The 20959-nt window shown below is 36.7% G+C and overlaps 1 protein-coding gene across 5 annotated transcripts in view; it reads right to left on the reverse strand.

Annotated features, from left to right (window-relative positions):
* TNNI3K (TNNI3 interacting kinase) overlaps positions 1–20959 on the reverse strand; it is a 278366-nt gene that overhangs the window by 81139 nt on the left and 176268 nt on the right. For all 5 annotated transcript variants that reach the window (XM_047788640.1, XM_047788642.1, XM_047788639.1 and 2 more), the window contains 2 exons: positions 19542–19674; positions 5735–5844 (listed from right to left, as the gene is read on the reverse strand). In XM_047788640.1, the coding sequence (XP_047644596.1) occupies positions 5735–5844; positions 19542–19674 (243 nt within the window). The remainder of the gene's footprint in view (positions 1–5734; positions 5845–19541; positions 19675–20959) is intronic.

The following is a 20959-nucleotide window of genomic DNA, read 5'->3' on the forward strand; positions in this document are numbered from 1 at the left end:
CTTAACCTACACTGTATCCACCATCTGCTGAATATGTTAATTCATCACCTTTAGAAACGGAACAAAGTGAACAAAATAACTCCAATAATAATCCTTTTCTAAATTTAGCTTTCTTCAGAAAGACACACAAACACCCCACAGCTTTTGTATGCATTTCAAATGCATTATTTTGAAGGGAAAATTCTCAGCAACTCTTTGTTAGCAATAAAATAAAAGTACATGGTTGAATATAATGCAAAAATCAAAGATGGAGCCACAAGATATGTTTGACAATTAATTGAGTTTGCTTCTCTAAGGAGTAGGAAAATGAGAAAGAAGAGTTGTGCCTCGTCCTGGAAAAGAAAGCAAATGTTTAAAAAAAAAAGCCTTAAGCAAATGAAAGATTAAATAAGAAAAAAGTACTTGAGCAGATTTACACTAGATGTTTACTTTATGGAAATTACTATACACATCTCAATTAGTGGTATTACAATATTGCTTTCTACACAGATGATTATATATTCATATTTGTGCCTGATCTGTTTTCCTAATTATGGTATGAAAATAAAAATTGAGCTTTGTTTGTTAACTGTAGTCTAGCTGATATGCATATTGGCATATTTCAACCATTCGCAATGTTCTGTTGACAATTATGCCAGATCCTAAGTAGAAGTCTTAAAAAAACTGTTATTTCTCTAAGACGGAGAAAAAAAATTGAAGGTTTTCCAGGGGTAGGAGGCCATTTCTGTACAATCTGTAAAATCCTATAAATCCACTAGGTGGAGATCTCGGCTTCAATCATTTTAGAACAAATGGGACTTCAAAATCAACACAACAGCTCCAGAACAAAAGGAATTTTAACAAGCTTCATTGCCAATTGTTATTAACTTAAGATTCTGAAAACTAAATAACCCATTAACATGTAAACTTTCAAGGTTTGAGCTCTTGAGTTCAGCATGCCACTACTGTTTGGTGTGAGTCTTCCTCCTTGCACAGAATTAAATATCTTTATAAATATTAGATTTAAAAGCAATAGTAGAATAAGCATTTCTTATTCAAAGCTACATTTTTTTGAAAGATAGAGGTATATTCTATTTCATTAGTGATATCCTAGTAAGACGTTTAAAGCGTACCTTCGTGGTATAGAATATTACAATATTTCACATTTCCCAGTGAGAAAAAAAGGTTGCAAAGGCAACTCATTTTCTCTTCCCCTAGCTCTATATCTAAGTCTCCATATCTTTTTATCCACATGTGGCAGTAGTATAAAGCTTTACAGACTATTAGAACATTGTAAATATTGCTTACATGCCCCACCTAGATCCTGTTTTCTTTCCTATTCAGAATTGGTAGCAAATGACAACTTTATTTTGAAAAGTCTCTAAACTTTTACCTCTTCTTTCTCTTTTTCTCCCTAGATTCAAAGTTTTCTTGATTTAACTCCCAACTCCTCTCCCCTCTCTGCTTGAGCTCAACTCTTATGCCATCTGTCTGCCTCCCCTGATTCCACTTCATTTCGTTAAGCACCTTGAAGGTGAGAAGAGCATCTATGCCAACTTTTTGCACAATAAGTTTACTGTATTCTAACTGCAAGCTCCCTCAGTTTTGTAGCACGGGTAACTCTTTTTCTCTGTAGCTCTTTTTCCTTTTCCTATTTTTTAAGCACCTTTATTTTACTGCAGATCCCCTAGTTTTGTTCTCCTCTCACTGCCAACAATATCCCTGATATCTAAGGGCCTAAAAGCATTCTGGTCACTAACTGTCACTCAGAAGGCATTGATGACAGTTCTTCTGGACTCTTTTCTCTCATCCATTTCCTAAATCCAGTCCTTTACCTCCTTCTGTTCCTTTTCCTTTGAAGTAGTCCTCAGGTTTACCCCTGCTTCCAATCCCCATGGTAACCATTGTAGTCTTTGTGTTGTAATCAACTGGCTTACTACTACAGTAGCAGCCCAGCCTGATGCTCTGACTTTAGTGTCTTTTGCTTGTGTTTCAGCCCACTAGTTCTCTGTCATTATTGGCCACAAATGACCAGGAGTGCATGTTAAAATGCAAAGTCCCAGGGTCCATCTCAGAGATTTTGATTCTGTAGATTTAGAATAGGGCCCCGGAATCTTCATTTTAACAAACATTGCTGGGTAATTTGGAGCATGTAACAGGCAGCCTACACTAAGAAACAATGCTTAGCTATCCCAGTGCACTCTAGGAGATAATTCAGTGTTTGCCTCAGCAGAGGAACTACATACAATTAATTCTTCCAGTGAATAAATCCTTCATATCAAACTCACATGAACTTTCCAGAAAATTACATTTATCAAATCTTTTACTACTTTAGAGACAAAATATAATTGCCCATAATTTCACGTCCAAATTTCCTACTGTGGTATCCAAAGCTTTTCAAAATCAGATCCCGTCTACTCATCAGGACTTTCCCACTTCTGTTTTCCAACAAGCATCTTCTATCTTCAATAGGCTAGTCATTGTCCTCATCTACCTTTATGGGTCTTGACTAAGAAGACATGCATAGGAGACAATAATATGCTTCAAGTTTAAGGAATGAAACAAAGCCAGACATAAAAGAAAGAATGAGAAGTGAAGTTGATAACCTAGAAAATAATGGCCAGGCAGCATGATGTTAGTATCTAAGATCTTTTTTTTGCTTTTTCAGGGCTGCACTTACAGCATATGGAAATTCTCAGGCTAGGGGTCAGGTCAGAGCTGCAGCTGCCAGCCTACAGCAATTTGGGATTTGAGCGGGGTCTGCGACCTACACCACAGCTCATGGCAATGCCGGATCCTTAACCCACTGAGCAAGAGCAGGGATCAAACCTGCATCCTTATGGATACTAGTTGGGTTAGTAACCCATTGAGCCACAATGGGAACTCAGTGTCTTAGATGTAAAGATGAGTTTGTTTCAAATGAGGGTCTGATATCACTCCTTAGGAGGTTCCTATAACTAATAAATCTCTCCTTTATGTCTTTTCTCACAATGAATTTGCCTATGTTCTTTTGGCTTGAGCTGTCTTTCTCTCTCACTAACCCGTCATTCGGCAAACTCCTCTTTATACTTATAATCTCAGTTCAAGTGTCACTTCTTCAAGGAAGCTTTTCCCAACCTAGCTCTCTGTGCCTCGCTTGGTAGTGTTCCTTTAGTATCTATTCTAATCTAATCCTGTGTTCTTTCGTCTTAGCTTTTAACTATAAAATCATTAATGTGTTTCTTCTGTTCATCTCCATTGGTGCTAGGCCCTAAGCACCATTAAGGGCACATTTCCATTGAATGTCCTCAGCTATCCCTGGGGATGTATATAGTAGAAACTCACTAAATAATCGTTTAAGGAAAGAGTGAAAACTAGCCCATTGTTTCCCTTCTCACCACTTTGTCTACGGACAGGTAAAGGCTTTACTGGGCAATACACTGATGATTCAGGCATGTCGAATACAGACGTAGCTTAAATTTATAATGTTGAGATGCTCAAGTATTGCCAGCCAGTCAGCTTTCCTACTTTACTTTCTTCTTCTTCTTTTTTTTTTTTTTGTCTTTTTGCCATTTCTTGGGCCGCTCCCGTGGCACATGGAAGTTCCCAGGCTAGGGGTCGAATCGGAGCCGTAGCCGCTGGCCTATGCCAGAGCCACAGCAATGCAGGATCCAAGCTGCGACTGTAACCTACACCACAGCTCATGGCAACTCCAGATCTTTTAACCCACCGAGCAAGGCTCATGGCAACGCCGGATCTTTTAACCCACTGAACAAGGCCACGGATCGAACCCGCAACCTCATGGTTCCTAGTCAGATTTGCCAACCGCTGAGCCACGACGGGAACTCCCTTATTTTACTTTCTCTCCATCCTCCCCTGGGGCACCTTATGCCCTGAGCTCGGATTCTGTGCTCATAGGCTTCCCTGATTAGCAATAAGGCTTTTCTACTAAGCACTCAAGTTCTGGACTTAGTATTTTAATTTTTAACTTTTAATATACTCTCCTTTGGCCCTATTCTGGTTTCTCTTTCTCATTTTCCAAACTGTTACTTATGGCATCCATCCTAACTCCCAAAATGCTTTTAGAAATGCCAATGACTTGCTTTTATTCCAAATTAAAACTTTCAGATGTCCCTTATCTATAATCATGAATAATTGGCTAATAAAAACAAAAGGGGTTCCCTTGGTATGTTATACTATAGAATAGTTCACACCCCAAGGACAGAAAGAAACTCTAGATACCTAGAAAATATGCTAGAGGTTCATACTGAAAGATAGGAAAGATTTTTCCCTATTTTAAGTTATGTAAGTTTTAAGACAAATAAACATTTGAATTTCAGATTAGAGGATTTGAAGCATTGATAAGCAACAGTGATATTCATTCATTTAGTCAAATATTTTTGAGCATCTACAAGGTATGATTCTAGGTGAGGTGGTTACAGTAGCAAACAAAACAAAATGAACAAATAAAAAGTCCCCATTTTTATGGAGCTAACATTCTGGTAGTGAGAGAAGATTCTACACAAATAAATATATAATCTGGTGGATTAAATGATCAGAGGAAGAGGTTATTATTTCTTCTGAGAGACTCCATCCATGTCCTATAATGGTCATCATTTTTCTTCATAAGAGTTTTTGTGTATACTTGTAGGACTGGGTAATGACTTGGGCTGAGTTTTACTTTTATGAAAAGAATGGGAAATCTGTTTTTTCCTTCCAAACATCTAGACTTGGATTTATTTTATTTCTCCTCTGGTGAGATACCAACAGCCTATTTGATCTGCTCCCTGTTGAAGAGAGAAAAAGTGTCTGGGAAGGATCAGAATCAAGGGCCTGTAAGAAATGGACCACAGTAGCCAGGATGGTCTGGACTGGACAAACCAGGGCTGTTGGGCCTTGATGTATGAGGATCTTCAGTGTGAAGAATGTGAACTCATTCTCTCCACTTAGAGCAGAAGGATCAAGGTGGCCTAATGCCAAAGCAGAAGGATTTCAATAGACAACACACATACTGGCAGGGGGAATCCTTAGACACTGTACAAAACTATGTTATCAAGAGAGCAGTTGTGGAATGTCTTCCTTTGTTCATCTGTGAGAACAAAGTAGACACCAATCTGGTATGGTTCAGAAGAATCCTTTCCTGCAGATGGTCTGGGATTTCATTCTTGGATTATATGACTGTTGCCCTCTATCCTCTGAGGTCTATGAGCATATTCAATTTTTTCCCACTGTTTACATATCCTGTTTTACTTATTCCTTCCGTAATACTGATCCCTCCATTTGGAGTCTAAATCTGTGTTCTTACCTACTTTATCACACAGCCACTCCGAGAGTTAGAAAGGACTGGGCCAGGTCTCCTGTCTCCTGCTTGAGTCAGTGCTCAAAAAATGACCACTGGTTATGGGGCTTTTGCCTGCAGGTGAAAAACCCACACAAATCCATCCTGTGCCAAACTTCGTTATTCAGAAAATGACTAAGTGTGGCTCAAGCGTAGTTAATAAAATTGCAGCTGAGACGAGACTGAGTCATCTGTCATACCCCGGTCTCTCTTTTACTAATCAGTTGTGAGAAACGTTTCAAAATCACAGAGCAGCAGCAAAGAAATATGAGATACTCAGACTTCTTGAGGCAATTAGAGACTAAAGAGCAGAAGGCAGATCAGTCTTCCCGCCTTGACAGTCTTAAAATACACACTGAAAGTAGACTTTGGAGCTACACTATTTGTGACAGATTTTGACCATAACACATTCTCTAAGACAAAATGAAAATTACTCACTTCGGGACAGGCATTCCACCCTCGCATCAGCAGAGATGATATGGGCTTGGGAATGGAATAGCCGATGGGAGGTCTGATGTGGTGGTAAGCCATGTCGGCTGCAGCAGCGGCTGTAAACCAAATGGTCATGTCAGTTTTGAAATTCACGTATTTATTTCGAGAAACATGTGAACAGACAACAACAAAAATCATTAAAAATCAATCTGTGCAACATCAGCAGAGATTCAAAGAGGCCTCTAAGCTGTTTTTTTTTTTTTAATTTTTTAAATCCTTAAGCAAATAGTGGATAATTTGATACTCTAAGTTTATCTTTATAATTGCTCATTCTTTTTGGCTTGCTCATTCAACAAAGAGCCAGCAGAACAGAAGAGATTTATACAGGAACAAAAGAACAGACAAAGGAGCAGACAAATAGCAAGCAGTATACGGTATGTACATGATGTTTTAGGAAGTAGACTGAAAGGCATACTGAACCCGCCTATACAATGCCATAAATCCCAAGCTAAAGAGCTTGCACTACACACAGCAAGACAGGATGCCGCTGAACTTTGCACCCTTGAGAGCACCTATATCACTTTTCAAAATAGATTGTTTTTAAGCTTAAATCTGGTTATTGATTGTAAGAATGTTGGAATTTTAACTTTGAATATTTATAAAGTATTGTTTGCTAAACTCTGATACTTCAAATCCATCATTAGTTAATATCACTCATTGATTGAACTCTCCAATCAATGCCTGCTTGGATTTCTGAATATTGCTCATCTCAAACTCCCTATCACTGTGTTACGATTCTTGGGACTTCGTTGTAGATTTCTGATTGCTGATTATTTTTCTCTTCTGCAACCAGAAATTTCTGCACTCCCTTGGAAACCAAGCTTATAGTTACCTTTACTGAACATGTTTTGTTTCAGGTATCATGGTAGATATAGACATAAGCTCTTTCTATCCTCCTAAACCATGCAAGATAGGTGTTATTGTTGTGTGTGTGCATGTGTGTGTGCACATGCACACTGTGAGTTATATAACTAGTTTGTAACTTAATAAAAATTTTAATATAATCAGCAGTAGGTACAGCCTCTTTTTTTTTTTTTTTTCAGACATCATTCCCTCTTCAGGAACTTCACATTGGAAATACTTTGTAAACAACACATGAAGCTCTTTCATTCCTCAGGAAATTTTCTCTGCACCCATGTGGAGGGCTAAATTTCCAGGACACTGCTTCCTATCATCTAGAGTGCAATGTCATAAGCATATGTCTATATCTTAATGACTATTGAGATATGACCCGCCACCACTACCTCTCTTCCACCAAAGTTTACTCCAACTAAATTCTGTTTATAGATCTTCATCCAGCAGATACACCAATATTATATGCAATACAACATAACATTTTGCTTTATGGATCATTCAGAATTAGTATATCATTTTGCCAAATGTAAAATTAATACTTGTATTTCATAGAAGTGCAGAAAATTAAAATTAGAAAGAATAGGGAATTCCTTTGTGGTACAGTGATTTAAATATCTGGCACACTGTCACTGTAGTGGTTCAGGTTGCTGTTGTGGCTTGGGTTTAATCCCTGGCCTGGGAATTTTCATATGCTCTGGGCATGACCAAAGTATAACAAACAAGAGAATTAGAAGGAATAGAATCTTTTTATTCAGAGGAAACAATTGTTAAAATATTTTGAGCATTTCTTATATATTCTTGATATCATTGAGTTCATGCAGTGCAACATCTTCCCCTAAATTAAATATAAGCATTTTCCCATGTTATTAAAGTTCTATATTAACATATTTTAATGACTTTGCATTTAGTGTGATTTACTTAATTATTTCTCAACTTCAGATTGTTCAAATTTGGGTATTAATACTTCAAAGAATATGTTTTCCAGTATGACTTTGCCAATTTCACAGATCATTTATGGTATTTTGAGGAGTGAATTAATATGTCAAAGGGCATAACCACTTTAAAGACTTTTGATATCTACTGATGAATTCTTTTCCTAAACATTTGCAATAATTTATACTCTCTTCACTTTGCTGTATAGCAGAAATTGGCACAACATTGTAAATCAACTATACTTTACTAAAAAATAAATAGAAGCCATATTCAGCAAACCTAACAGGATTTATAAAGTATGTCTTTTGTGTCACAAAAAACTAGGCTTTTTAGATTCTTTCCAGTAGCTATTCTTGACGATTTTTAATTCTTTTTGGAATGAGGTAAATAAATAAGCAAACAAACTGATGCTTAATGATCACTGATTTTTCTAACTCCACTTTTTCACCTTATGATCATTTGGATATTGTTGAGCTGATGCAGCTGGTGCAGCTATAAGCACATAAACCAGAGTAGTGCACACATTTAAACTAATTATACATATCCTAATGGGTGGGGAGGGACCATTCATAAAGTGAGTTAAACTCAGATGCAGGTGCCAAACGTCTCCTTTGAAACTCTTTTAGACTCTGATATCAAGTATATAAAGTTACTTGTTTGCGTCTTGGCACTGTGTCTGAAAAATCAGTTTAAGACGAATGGTATTTAATTCTTCATTATTCAAAGTAGATTCCACAAGGTTTTGGCATCTCCTTCTCCCTTTTGCTTTACTCATTCTTGGCAGCAATACTACTCATTAGCACCTTCGCCAGAAAGTGGGCAATGCAACATGAAGGGTCATGGAATTGAAATCTGTCACCTTTGAGATTGCTTTGTCAGTCTTGCCTAAGTGGCCATACTACACTAGCCGCTGGGAAATTTTCTGGTATTCCAGATTCAGGAAAGGGATTGTCAGCCCATTAATCAAATTTTTACCTTGATTGCTACATAAAATATGTGAAATGATTTATGTAAACATTGGTTTCTACTTTCACCATTGAAACTTTGCTATTAAAAGAGAATAAGGATATATTTGAAAAATATCAATAACTCCTAATTGAATGCCTATTATTTCTTCTGTACTACCCTGAGATAGTTTTCAATAGTCTCATAAAGTTCATAATCTAGATTCTAGAGCAGGACTATCTAACAGAACTTTCTGTAACAATGACAATGTTCTTCTGTTTATTATGGTATCTTATGACTAATTAAGCACGTAAAGTGTGGTTAATGTGACTGAGAAACTGAATTTTTAATTTTACTTTATTTCAATTAATATAAATTTAAATTTAAATAGCCATGTGTGTCTAGTGGCTTCCATATTGGAGAGTACAATTCTAGAGCATAGCTCCCATTTTCCTGAATGAGACAATTTTGTGAGTCAGCCTCAAGGATCTGCATAACCTTGGTGTTGATTTATAGATTCAAGTTCTTCATTAGCAAAACTTTGTCAAGAGAAGAAAAGATATGAAAGGAGATTGTGAAGGTTGTCTTTCAAAAGAGAGGCCAGTGAACAATAGAACAGGAATTCAATACAGTGAGTGTTAACTTGTATTAATTTTTTTTCAAAATGTACTGAACAAGCTATGTGAGTAATAATAGGCAGGGAAAAATAAATTGTTATGCTTTTCAATAAAATTTGGTAAATGAATGAATAAGGAAATTAATTACTGGATTTTTCACTGGTTTAATGGTTCAATTGTAAGTTCTGAAGGGTGATTCTTTTGTTCCTGAGATTCCTTCTTTCCTACCTGCTTTTCCTGCATTATGTCTACTGTCATTTAGGTCTTAGCTTAAATGAACTCTTCCTGGGTGTCCTTCCTTTGGACTCCCATAATACTCTGTACTACAACAGAGTATATTATATTAAACTTAATTGTCTATTAACTTGCTCGTCTCTGGAAATAGACTACAAGCTCCTTGAGGTCAGGGACCATGTCCTTCCACCACTGTGTCTTCTGTGCTTAGCACAATGACAGGCAATTAGTAAGCATTCAATAGATATGCACTGATTGAATCAATAAATTACTTCAAAATACAATTTTGGAGTTCCCGTCATGACGCAGTGGTTAACGAATCCGACTAGGAACCATGAGGTTGCGGGTTCAGTCCCTGCCCTTGCTCAGTGGGTTAACGATCCAGCGTTGCCGTGAGCTGTGGTGTAGGTTGCAGACGGGGCTCGGATCCTGCGTTGCTGTGGCTCTGGCGTAGGCCTGTGGCTACAGCTCCGATTAGACCCCTAGCGTGGGAACCTCCATATGCCGCGGGAGCGGCCCAAGAAATAGCAAAAAGACAAAAAAAAATACAATTTCACTGGAAATAATGCAGATCATGGTATACAGGACATAGTTATTTTACAAATGAATGAAGATGATAGATTAATACCAATTAATCTGTGGCTCATTATTATGTTTTTTAGGACAGAGTATAATGCCTGTCAAGAAACATTGTAGAATGAAAGTAGTGTTTAGTGTAATATTAAATTAAAACCTACTTTGACCAATTATTGAGGTCTGGTGGTATATTTATTCTATAATATTATCTTTTGTTCAAAGCATTTTGGGAGGGGGGCTTCAGTAAACTGAAGCAATATGAATACTAAGAAATGCCCTTTACTAGGATATCTGGAGGCCTAATTTCCAGTCTGGCTCTACTTTTAACTCCCTGGGAGATTCCAATTAAGCCATTTTGCCTCTGTGAGTATTTATTTCTCTAACTGTAAGATGAAGCAGTGAGGGCACGGTGCAATGGTGATAAGCATGGGCTTTGGGGACAAGAAGCTATGAAGTCCTACCTCTTACTAGCACATGACATTGAGCATATATCTTATCCTAATACAATATGATCCATGGGTTATTGTTAGAATTAAGAGAGTCTGCACAGAGCATCTGTCACATTGTTGGCTTTCAACACATGTGAGCTGTTGTTGTTGCTATACTTATTACTGACATATCTAAGACTCTTACTGATTCCTTTAAGTGTGGACCTAGAGAGCTAGACACCAAAAATATTGCTGTATATTTTCTGTTCTGTTTAAACAAGAGATCTTAATTTCTTTTGAGGGGTTCTTTGTGTATTAATACCAAGTGACATATTGCATTGAATTACTGCAAGTCACAAGGCTAAGAACCATCTCATCTGTCATCAGTCCCAGTTCATGATGTGATATGGCCATTGTGGACAGGGTGACTAGCAACTCTCCATGATGAACTTAAGTAGCTTTACACTGCTTATGGATAAACTGGTATTCACTTCTGAATTCCTAAAGTAACTTATCACTCCCTCTCATGTTTTATAAATCTAGGCATTCGTATCAAAAAGAGAGCATTAAAGTACAATATTATGTTGGCAAGTTTTGACTAAGATAAAATTGCTAGAAATTTTTTTTTAGGTTGTATGTATGTGTGTTCTAAAAAACACAATTGATTCTACTTCATTGTTTTTGATGGGTAGGGCTGTGGTGAGACAAAGCAAACACACTCTGCCATCCCAGCAAGAGCTAAGACCATTCTTTGTTAAAGTGACACTTTTCAATGATGTATCACCAGAGCATGCAGCATCTGAGAGACCATGAGATTGCAATCTTGAGATTGTACTAAGAATGGCTTAATTTTTTAAACCACATCCCATTCTCATTACAGGCTGTCAGAAGAATAGATTAATTTGCACCATTGTCTGTTCTCATTGCAATCTTTGTCAGTGTAATGAAGTATTGGAATGTTAATATCAGCTATATTCATAGAAATATCACCATCCATTGGGACTATCTGATCTTTCCAATGATCTGTGTAGTAATTGGATGGCTCTACTCTTCTCAGTGATGTACTGATAAGGATTAGCATAGCAAACATAGGGTTTCAGAACTTTAGTTCACTCATTTTCCTATCATTTGTCCAAGCACAGGCCATATCATCAATGTGCTTATAACTTTGAAGTTATTATATTTAAGATATTTTAGAATCCTAAACATATATGGAGCAGAACATAATCATCTAATATTTAGCAGGGGTAGCAAATGCAAATGGCAACAAATATGAGGCCTGTGACATAGCTGTGTCTCTAGATTACATTAATTCATATTTTTAAAAACTATATGTGAACACACAAAAAGTCTGCAAGCCATATTTGGCTCCTGGACAGCAGTCTGCAACTCTGAGGTAAAGCCTCAACAAGAAGTTTCACCAATATTTTGCTAGAATAAATTGGCAGATGTTCCTAATTAGCTGCTGTATCCCAGACTTATTTAGAGCCTTGCGTTAAAGAATCCCAGGACACTGAGTTGAGTCTCCTTGTGGACCAGATGGCACCACACAAGAAAACAAAAGGAAATAAGAGGCTCTCTTGTTTGGCTCCAAACTATAATCTGAAAGTGATCCACAAAATTGGGTACCTGGTTATAAGGAAATGTGATTGGATAAAATATAGGCAGATATTTGACAGATATCTTCTTTAGTTTTTCATGATATATGAGAGGAGACAGGCCCAGGAGAGAAATAAAATCTGGGAATTGGGTGTTGGTTTCTTTTTTTAAAATGTTTCTGAGATAGGCTTGTTTGCTAGGTCTGACCTGCACATTTTTAATCTCACCTGGTTCTTCTCTCTCTGCTTGGCTTTGTAGCTTGGCTTCTTTTCTTCCTAATTTCATCATTTCCCTTAGAAATGATGTATTATTATTACTGTATCCATCATCCTCCTGCTGACTAAGTCAGAAGCCTGGAGGTCATCCTGGACTCCTCCCTCTCCCTTGTGCTTCCACCTGATCCATTGGCAAGTCCTGTTTTAACCAGCCTCTCCTTTCTCTTCACTATCTTAGTCAAGACTTTCCATATTCTCTTCTAGATGGCCTGGTTTCCTTGCCTCTGTTTCAAATTTCTCCAATAGACCCTTTGCAGTGTAGCAACAGGGAACATGGGAGTCTGGGGTTAATAGATGCAAACTATTGCATTTGGAGTGGTTAAGCAATGAGATCCTGCTGTATAGCACAGGGAACTACATCCAGTCACTTGTGATGGAACATGACGGAGGATAATGTGAGAAAAAGAATACGTATAAGACTGGGTCACTTTGCTGTACAGTAGAAATTGACAGAACACTATAAATCAACTAACTATCATGAAAAAATAAAAATCCTTTAAAAATAATAATAGAGTTGCACTATTGCCCTGCTTAAAATCCTGCAGTGACTTCCACTGTAGAAAACCATAAGGCCCTTCGCCTTGTGGCTCTAGTTTTACATTGACAGCATGTGTCTTGCTCCTGATGGCCTTGGATTCTCTGATTCATCCCTACTGAACTATCTGTGAATCTCTCATGCCCCTGCACCTCACGCAGACCGCTTTCTGCCAGGACATCTCCACCTTCCCACTATTTACCTATTAATTAGTACTCATCTTTTAAAGATGCAGTTCAGGTATCATCTACCCTAAGGATCCTCCCTGATATCCTTTCCCATCAGGAGTCTGGGCAGCAGATCCCTCCAAGGAGCATCCTTGGCGCTCTGCTTCTCTCTAATTGGTATTTACTCTGCTAATTGTACTTTTCTCATGTCCCCTCTGCACTAGGAGGGTCTGGGCAAGGCCTTCTTCCTTTGTTTCCCTTTTATGCTAGCATAGTTCCTGGCTAGATGAGCCCTTAAGGTTGGCTTAAGGTAAAAATAAGAGTTAATGTTTACTGAGTGCTCACTGTTGCCAGCCATCATTCCAACCCTTTGAGGCAGGTCCTACTAATATCCCTATTAAAAAAAAATAAAGACAGTGAAGTACTGAAGTATATATAGCTTGGTTAAGCAGCAAGACTCATGCCGTTACACGTATGCCAAGTCTGTAGCCCGATAATGTTTTCTTAAAGATTGAGTTGATTGCCAATATTTAAAAATCTGTAGATTTCTAAACAAACACACAGAGATGAGTTGATATGGCAACAAGGAGCAGGCATTCCTATGTTTCCTAAATGGCACTGTCTGGCTGGCACAGGATAGCAGCAGTCCCCTTGAGTCAGAGTGTGTGATTTGATTTCTTGTTTATCACATTGTCCTGCATCAAGCATTTTCTTGTTTCCCTGACACTGTAGGCATTTGTTCTTGTGACCCTTTGGATGCTGCATGTGATGGCTTTTTCAGTTCTTTGTAAACTTGAGATTCTAAGGTTAATTTGAACATATTCTCTGTAAAGACCCTAACTTCAAGTTATTCTCAATGCATACTCATACCTGCAGAGGAGTCAATGCTAATATTTGCATTCTATTTATATATTTCTCCCAGGAGATAAAATTCTGCTAACTCCAGAAGGATGAGTCATGTGTAATGTTGCTACTCCCATAATTGATAACGCTGTCCCACACTGCAGTCATGGATTTGTTCCTTGTTGTAAATGGTTAATATGTAGCTTATACTGAATCCGATCCTTCATATAATTTATTGCTGAACATTTCGTAGATTACCTAACCACTGCAATGATATTAAGTCTCATCTTCTCATTTTTTTGATACAAGGTCACTGTCTAGCTTTAAAAATTCAGCATCTACCATAAACAAATTCTTTTTCCAATAACTAAAAATTCAAATATCTGGGATATTGGAATCAAGTTATTTTCAGGCAAGACTTTTAACTGTTTTATTATAAAATATTATCCCTCCAAAAAGAGTGAATATTTCCGAAAGCCCTGGAGAGAGGGAATCTTTATCTTTTTGAAATATTTTTTATAATTTAGCAATGGGTAACAGAGTAGAGAAAACTGCAAAAATGTATGAGTAAAATATGATAAATACTGTAATAAATGATAACTTAGGGCATAGAGGGGACTGCTCTTAACTGAATTTTGAAGAATTAAGGAAGATACTTTTGGAAGAAGGAATATTTACACTAAGATCTAAAAATAAATTAAAGTTAGAATGATTAAAAGTGGGGAGGAGTGTCTCTGAATAAACTAACTTGTGCAAAGACATGGGTGTGAGAGGAAATGTGCTATGTTGGGGAAATGAAATAGTTTGCTGTGACTATAATGTAGATGTGAGGCTGCAAGTGCCAAGTAATAGACTCGGGGAGGAAAGAAGAAACATAATTATGGGGGGCTCTGTGGATTTTTAAGATTTTTTTTTTTTTAATCTTAAGAATAAAGGAACTGCATTGAAGGCTTTAAGTAAGGGAAGCCAGATGATCAAATTTGAGGGTTTAGAAAGCTAAATCTAGCTATAGTATGGCAATTGGTGAAAAATAAGATGGTGAAGAAAACTAGAGACAAGGATACCATTTAAGAGACTGTGCAGGATTCTACTTGTGAAATAAGGAAGTCACAGTGGATAAGTCACAGTAGAGAGGGATAAGTTTGAGAGATATTTAGAAAGTGGGATTGAAAATAAAAAAAACAAGTGAAAAAAAAAGAAGAAAGGAAGGGATGAAAGGAAGAAGAAAACAAGGAAAGAAGAAAAGTCAAAATGACTTTGAAGTTTTTCTTTGGGCTTCCTGGAGAATGAGAGTTTCACTCATGCACAGAATCATAGGAAGCCTTGACTGTATTACACTTTGCCCTTATTTTTCATCTCACAGTTGCAGAGTTTTCAAGTTACAAAGTTCAGTCACAGAATCATCTTATTTGATCCTCACAGTAATCTCTGTGGAGTCATCATTAATTGCATTTACCAAGGAAACTGAGCTTGTGAAAGAGCCTAGAGGCCAGAGGAAATGAAATGCATTCAAGGAGCAAAAGAAGGTTTGAGTGACTGGAGCACAGAAAGCAAAATGATAAGAGCAAGGTCAGAGATATTGAATCATGTAGCATCTTGGAGGACATGTTAAGAACTTTGAGATTTAATCCTAAGAGTATGGGAACCGTACAATTATTTTAAGCAATAGTGACATAATCTGGTTTATATTTTTAAAATATCCTTTTAGTGGATGTGTAGGAATTGGAGAGGAAGAGACGAATAAAGGGAGAATGGTCAAAGAGGTCTTGCAGTAGTTAAAGCTATAAAGACTGTAGTTTGAACCATAGTGACAGTTGATAAGACTTTAGATATATTTAGAGGTATATACCTTACCACTTACATTCAGTATGGTACTAGAGGTTCTTGCCTGTGTGAGAAATCAAGAAGATATAAAAGACAAATGTATTTGAAAGAAATATAATTTTCTTTATTCACAGATGGTGTAATGATCTAAGTGAAAAATCCCAAAGATTGTACAAGAAAGCTACTTGAACTGATAAGTTAATTTAGCAAATTCACAGGGTACTAGGCTGTTATTTAAAAATTAATTATATCTCTGTATTAGCAAAGAACCATTTGAAATTGAAATTAAAAAAATAACATTAACACTAGCATCAAGAAACATAAAATAATAGAAATAATTCTAAAAAGGTATATGTAAGGTTTCTATAGTGAAAAATACAAACACACTGATGACATAAATGGAAGACCTAAATGAAGAGAGAGATATACTATGTTCATCAACTGGAAGATTCAATTTGTATAAGTTGTCAATTCTTCCCAATTGGTCTAGAGATTCAGTGCAAGTCAATCAAAATTCCAGCAGGATTTTTTTTTTTTTTTTGGTAGAAATAGATAATCTGGTTCTAAAATTTATATGGAAAAGCAAAAAATCCAATAGGGCCAGAGTAATTTTGACACAAAGAGCAAAGTTGGAGGAATCGTATTATGTGATTTCAGAACTTATTAAAATTTATAAGTATAGTGTTGTATTGACATAGGATAGACTTATATCAATGGAACCAAATAGAGTCCACACATTTATGGTCAATTATTTATTTATTTATTTTTGTCTTTTTGCCTTTTCTAGGGCCGCTTCCCGTGGCATATGGAGGAGATTCCCAGGCTAGGGGTCTAATTGGAGCTGTAGCCACCGGCCTACGCCAGAGCCACAGCAACATGGGATCTGAGCCTTGTCTGCAGCCTACACCACAGCTCACGGCAACGCCAGATCTTTAACCCACTGAGCAAGGCCAGGGATTGAACCCGCAACCTCATGGTTCCTGGTCAGATTCGTTAACCACTGCGCTACAACGGGAACTCCTATGGTCAATTTTTGAAAACAGCACCAAAATAACCTAATGGATAAAGGCAAGTTTTTTTTTTTTTTTTTGACAAATCATACTGAAAAAAATTGGGCATCCATATTAAAAAATAAATAAATTAATAAAAGAATAACAAACTCAACCCTCATCTTGTACCATTAAAAATAACTTAGTCTTATAAGTATAAAATCTAAACCTGTAAAATTTCTATAAGAAAGCATAGGAGAAAATCTTTGTGTTCTTGAGTGAGGTACAAATATTTTAGATAGTATACACAAAATATTTACAAGCTTGATAAGACAAACTTCACTGAGATTTAAAACTTTTACTCTTTTAAAGACATTGGTAAGAATATAAAAAGGAAAACCACAGACTAGAGAAAAATACTTGTAAAACACATAGCAGATGAAAGATTCTACCTAGAATCTAAGAACACTAATAAGTATACATGATAATATGAAGAAATACTTCACCAAAGAAAGAGATATAAGCAGCAAATAAACACACAAAGATTATCAATATTAATACTTATTAGATCAATATTAAATGATATCACAATTATTTACCATCATATACCTACTCAAATGGCTAATATTTTATTTTAAATAGACAATAAAAGGAGTTCCGGTTGTGGCTCAGCAGTAAAGAATCTGACTAGGATTCATGAGGATGCAGGTTTGATCCCTGGCGCTGCTCAGTGGGTTAAGTTCTGGTGTTGCTGTGAGCTGTGGTGTAGGTCGAAGACACGGCTTGGATGCTGCATTGCTGTGGCCGTGGCATAGGTCAGCAGCTACAGCTCTGATTGACCCCTAGCCTGGGAACTTCCATATGCCATGTGTGTGGCCTTAAAGTAAATAAATAAATAAATAGACAATAAAAAATTGCCAACAAGGATGTGGATCACCTAAAATTCTCAACACTACTGATAGGAAGTCAGAATAGAACAGATACTGTGGAAAAACTCTTACCACATGATCTAGTAATTACTTATATATTCATCCAAGAATAAGGAAAACATCCACATAAAGACCTGAATTGTTCTGTCAATTTTATTCATAAGAGTCCCTGATTGAGAATAATTCAAATGATCATCAACTTGTGAATGAATAAACAAATTGAGGTATATTAATACATGGAATATTACACAGGAATGAAAAATAATACATTACTGATAAATGCAGTAATATGACTCCTTTTATATGACTTTCTAGAAAAGGCAAACCTATAAAAACGTAAATCAGATCAGTGGTTACTAGAGGTTGGAGGTGAGAAAAGTGAATTGAGTCCAAAGAGTCACTGGGAAACTTTTTGAAGTGATGGAAATGTTCTATATCATGATTATAGTTGTTATTATACAAATGTATATATTTGTTAAAATTCATTGAATTATTATCCTAAAATAGTAAATTTTATTATATAAGTTCTATAACAAATCTAATTTTAAAAAATGACAATTGTAATAGTTTAAACTGTAAAGATAGTGGCTTAGCTAGGATGGTGGTGGATGATGATAAGCAGTGGGTAAATACAAGATGTACTTAGGATGTAAAATACACAGAAACAGGTGAATGGATTAACACAGGGGATGAGAGGAACAGACAAATCTTTATGAAAATTCCACAATATGCCTAGAATTTTAGTGGATTTTTTAATATGCTCATCAGTCTTACCAGAAAGCAAATTCTAAGAGGTAGCAAGCAGCAGAACAAGACATTACAAATAGCAATGTTCAAAACAGACTCCTTGCATTCACACTATAATAAGGGCCAAATCTCAATATTTAAAACTATGAAAGCATATGGAGAATGGTTAGGGTGATTAAGCACAGTGCATATAATTTGTGAAAAGCACTTTCGTAGATACTATGTAGAGTGTAATTAAAGGCCATATGGTTTTATGGGGGAAATACCTTGAAAAGAGAGTATGAGGTATGATTTTGCTCTGCACATGAGTACTAATAAATACTCCGATCCTGGGTAAGACTCAACTTATGAGTATCCATATTTGTAAGATTTGTCTTTCCTTACATCCCTATCAAAAGACTTTTTTCCTTGTGGTATATTGTGTTAGGGTGGCCACTTAAAGGAGCTTATGATATAATTCATTTAAAATTTATGATTTAATTTGAAAACTACTTTTCAAGCATGCTAGGTTCCAGGGAAGCAAAGTCCTTTATGGAGATTTCAATCTCATGGTGGATACACGTAAGTAAACAATGTGACAAGACACAAGAGCAACCCAAGTAAAATGGAGAGAGAGATGCAAATAAAATTCACCTTAAATCTCAAATATCTGTACTTTTTCCCCATGATTAGATTTTCTGCTTCCACCTTATACATGTACACAGAGTATATAAATGTTATCAACAAATTTCAACAATAATATCATAGGCTCACTTACAGAGCTCCATTTTTGGAATGTATCTACTACGTAATACAACATTAGGAAAAGAAATTCTCCTTTCTATAATGAGAGACAAGCACAAAGCAATCTTAATAGCTTATTTTTTATGTGTTGCTTTCATCTCACCTGCATATGCACACTAAAAGGGCACTTCTGAAGTACAATCTCAAAAAAATATTTCATTGCCACATTATCCGCACCCATATTCCACATGGCTAGATTCATTTGCTTGTTTTATTAACAACAGATAAATCAAAGACATAAACTTTAATAGTAAAATATAACTACACTCTGTGTGCCCGTGACTAAAATCACATAGTTAGGTCATTAAGTTTTCTGGATTGGGCACAAACCTTTAAACAACTTGAGACTGTTTTTTACCTCTCACCTTGCCAATCCACTAAGAATAGGCATTTTGGGGAAAAGGTGTTTCTTGAATTTGTGAAGATGCACAGAACTCTGGAAAGCAGAGCAACTTCAATGGTAGCATGTCTTACCTGGCTTGAGATGAGCAAATGGAATTTCGCCAGTGAGAAGTTCCCACAGACACAGAGCATAGCTGAAGACGTCCGCTTTGATGGTGTACCGTGTGCACTGTGTGAACACCTCAGGAGCCATCCAGCGGAGGTTCTGCAGGTCAAGAAACATCACGCAAGTCATTTACTAAGGTTCTGGTCCTTTTACTGTAGAACAGTGCTCTTCTTGAGGATGTGTTTAGTGTCCTTTCAATATTCTCAAAAATATAAATGTAAAATCACATCAATCCTGTTGTCAGTGTGTGCAATAAGCTGGCGTGTTTATACACAAATGTGTTTACTGCTGCTGTTTAGCTTTGCAAAGGGAATTTTAAAAAAATCATTGGAAGATCATGAAATCCATGATTCTTCCAAAAACATTGCAGCAATATTAGTCACCAAATAATCCCGCCTCTTATAAAATGATGATGCCAGCAGCAGCAGCATTTTTAGTTTATCTCTGAGCATCTCTCCCCTTGGAAGCCTTACAAGCTTCTGAGTAGCCATCCATGGATTCATCCAAGAAGGCTCCCTGGGGTTCAATCATGCCTTGTGGGATGAAGCTTCCCCTCTTTAGATCTTCAGGTTGTAATTTTAGAAAGTCACAAAATTAGACCCATAAATAGTGCCCTCATGACTGAGGAGAGAAAGGACCTTAGGGGAGTGCCCAGAGTATTCCTACGAAGCAGATTTCTCAAGGGCAGGCTCAGGTCTGTCATATTGCCTTTGCCCAGTCATGTTATTTCTGAATGTTGTTTGTGAAATATTCCTGAAAGCAAGCCCATAAAACACATCAAGTTTCTCTGTAAAAGTTCTAGCCTCACTTTGATGGCATTATTTACATTCTTTTAACTCGCAATTATATATTTTTCATAAATGTCAGTTTTCATTCTGGATGCAAATGCACACATTTGGTTTATTTGTGGTCGAGTTAGGAGATGAAAATTCTGTCTCCACCACAGACTATTTGGGAAGTTCTGGGGAAGTCTCTTATGTTTCCTGGACTGTAGACTCCTCAAGGGCAAAAGAGAGGGGGCAGGCCCTTCCAGCTCTAAAATCCCACGGCTTCATAATTGTATCAATTAACTTTGCCAAATACCTTCTTTCTTTGTATTCCCACTGAAGAAAATCAGTATTCTTTTATTACTTAGTGAAATTCTGTGTTTAGTGCTGCCTGCTGATAATTCTTTTGAAGTGTCTACATTATTTTGAAGTCATACATTAATTGCGGCTTTCCAAGAATATCTTTATTCCGATTATGGTGCTTATATGCAATTCTTCCACATGAGCTTTCACATAACAAAAAGCCTCCATTTCTACAGCAGATTATGTGTTGTGTCGCGACATCACCTAAGTGGGAGTAGGCATACAGTATGCTCATTTTCCCCCCCCAGGGGGGT

This window comes from Phacochoerus africanus, chromosome 8 (genome assembly GCF_016906955.1).
Source record: "Phacochoerus africanus isolate WHEZ1 chromosome 8, ROS_Pafr_v1, whole genome shotgun sequence".
Classification (NCBI taxonomy): domain Eukaryota; kingdom Metazoa; phylum Chordata; class Mammalia; order Artiodactyla; family Suidae; genus Phacochoerus; species Phacochoerus africanus.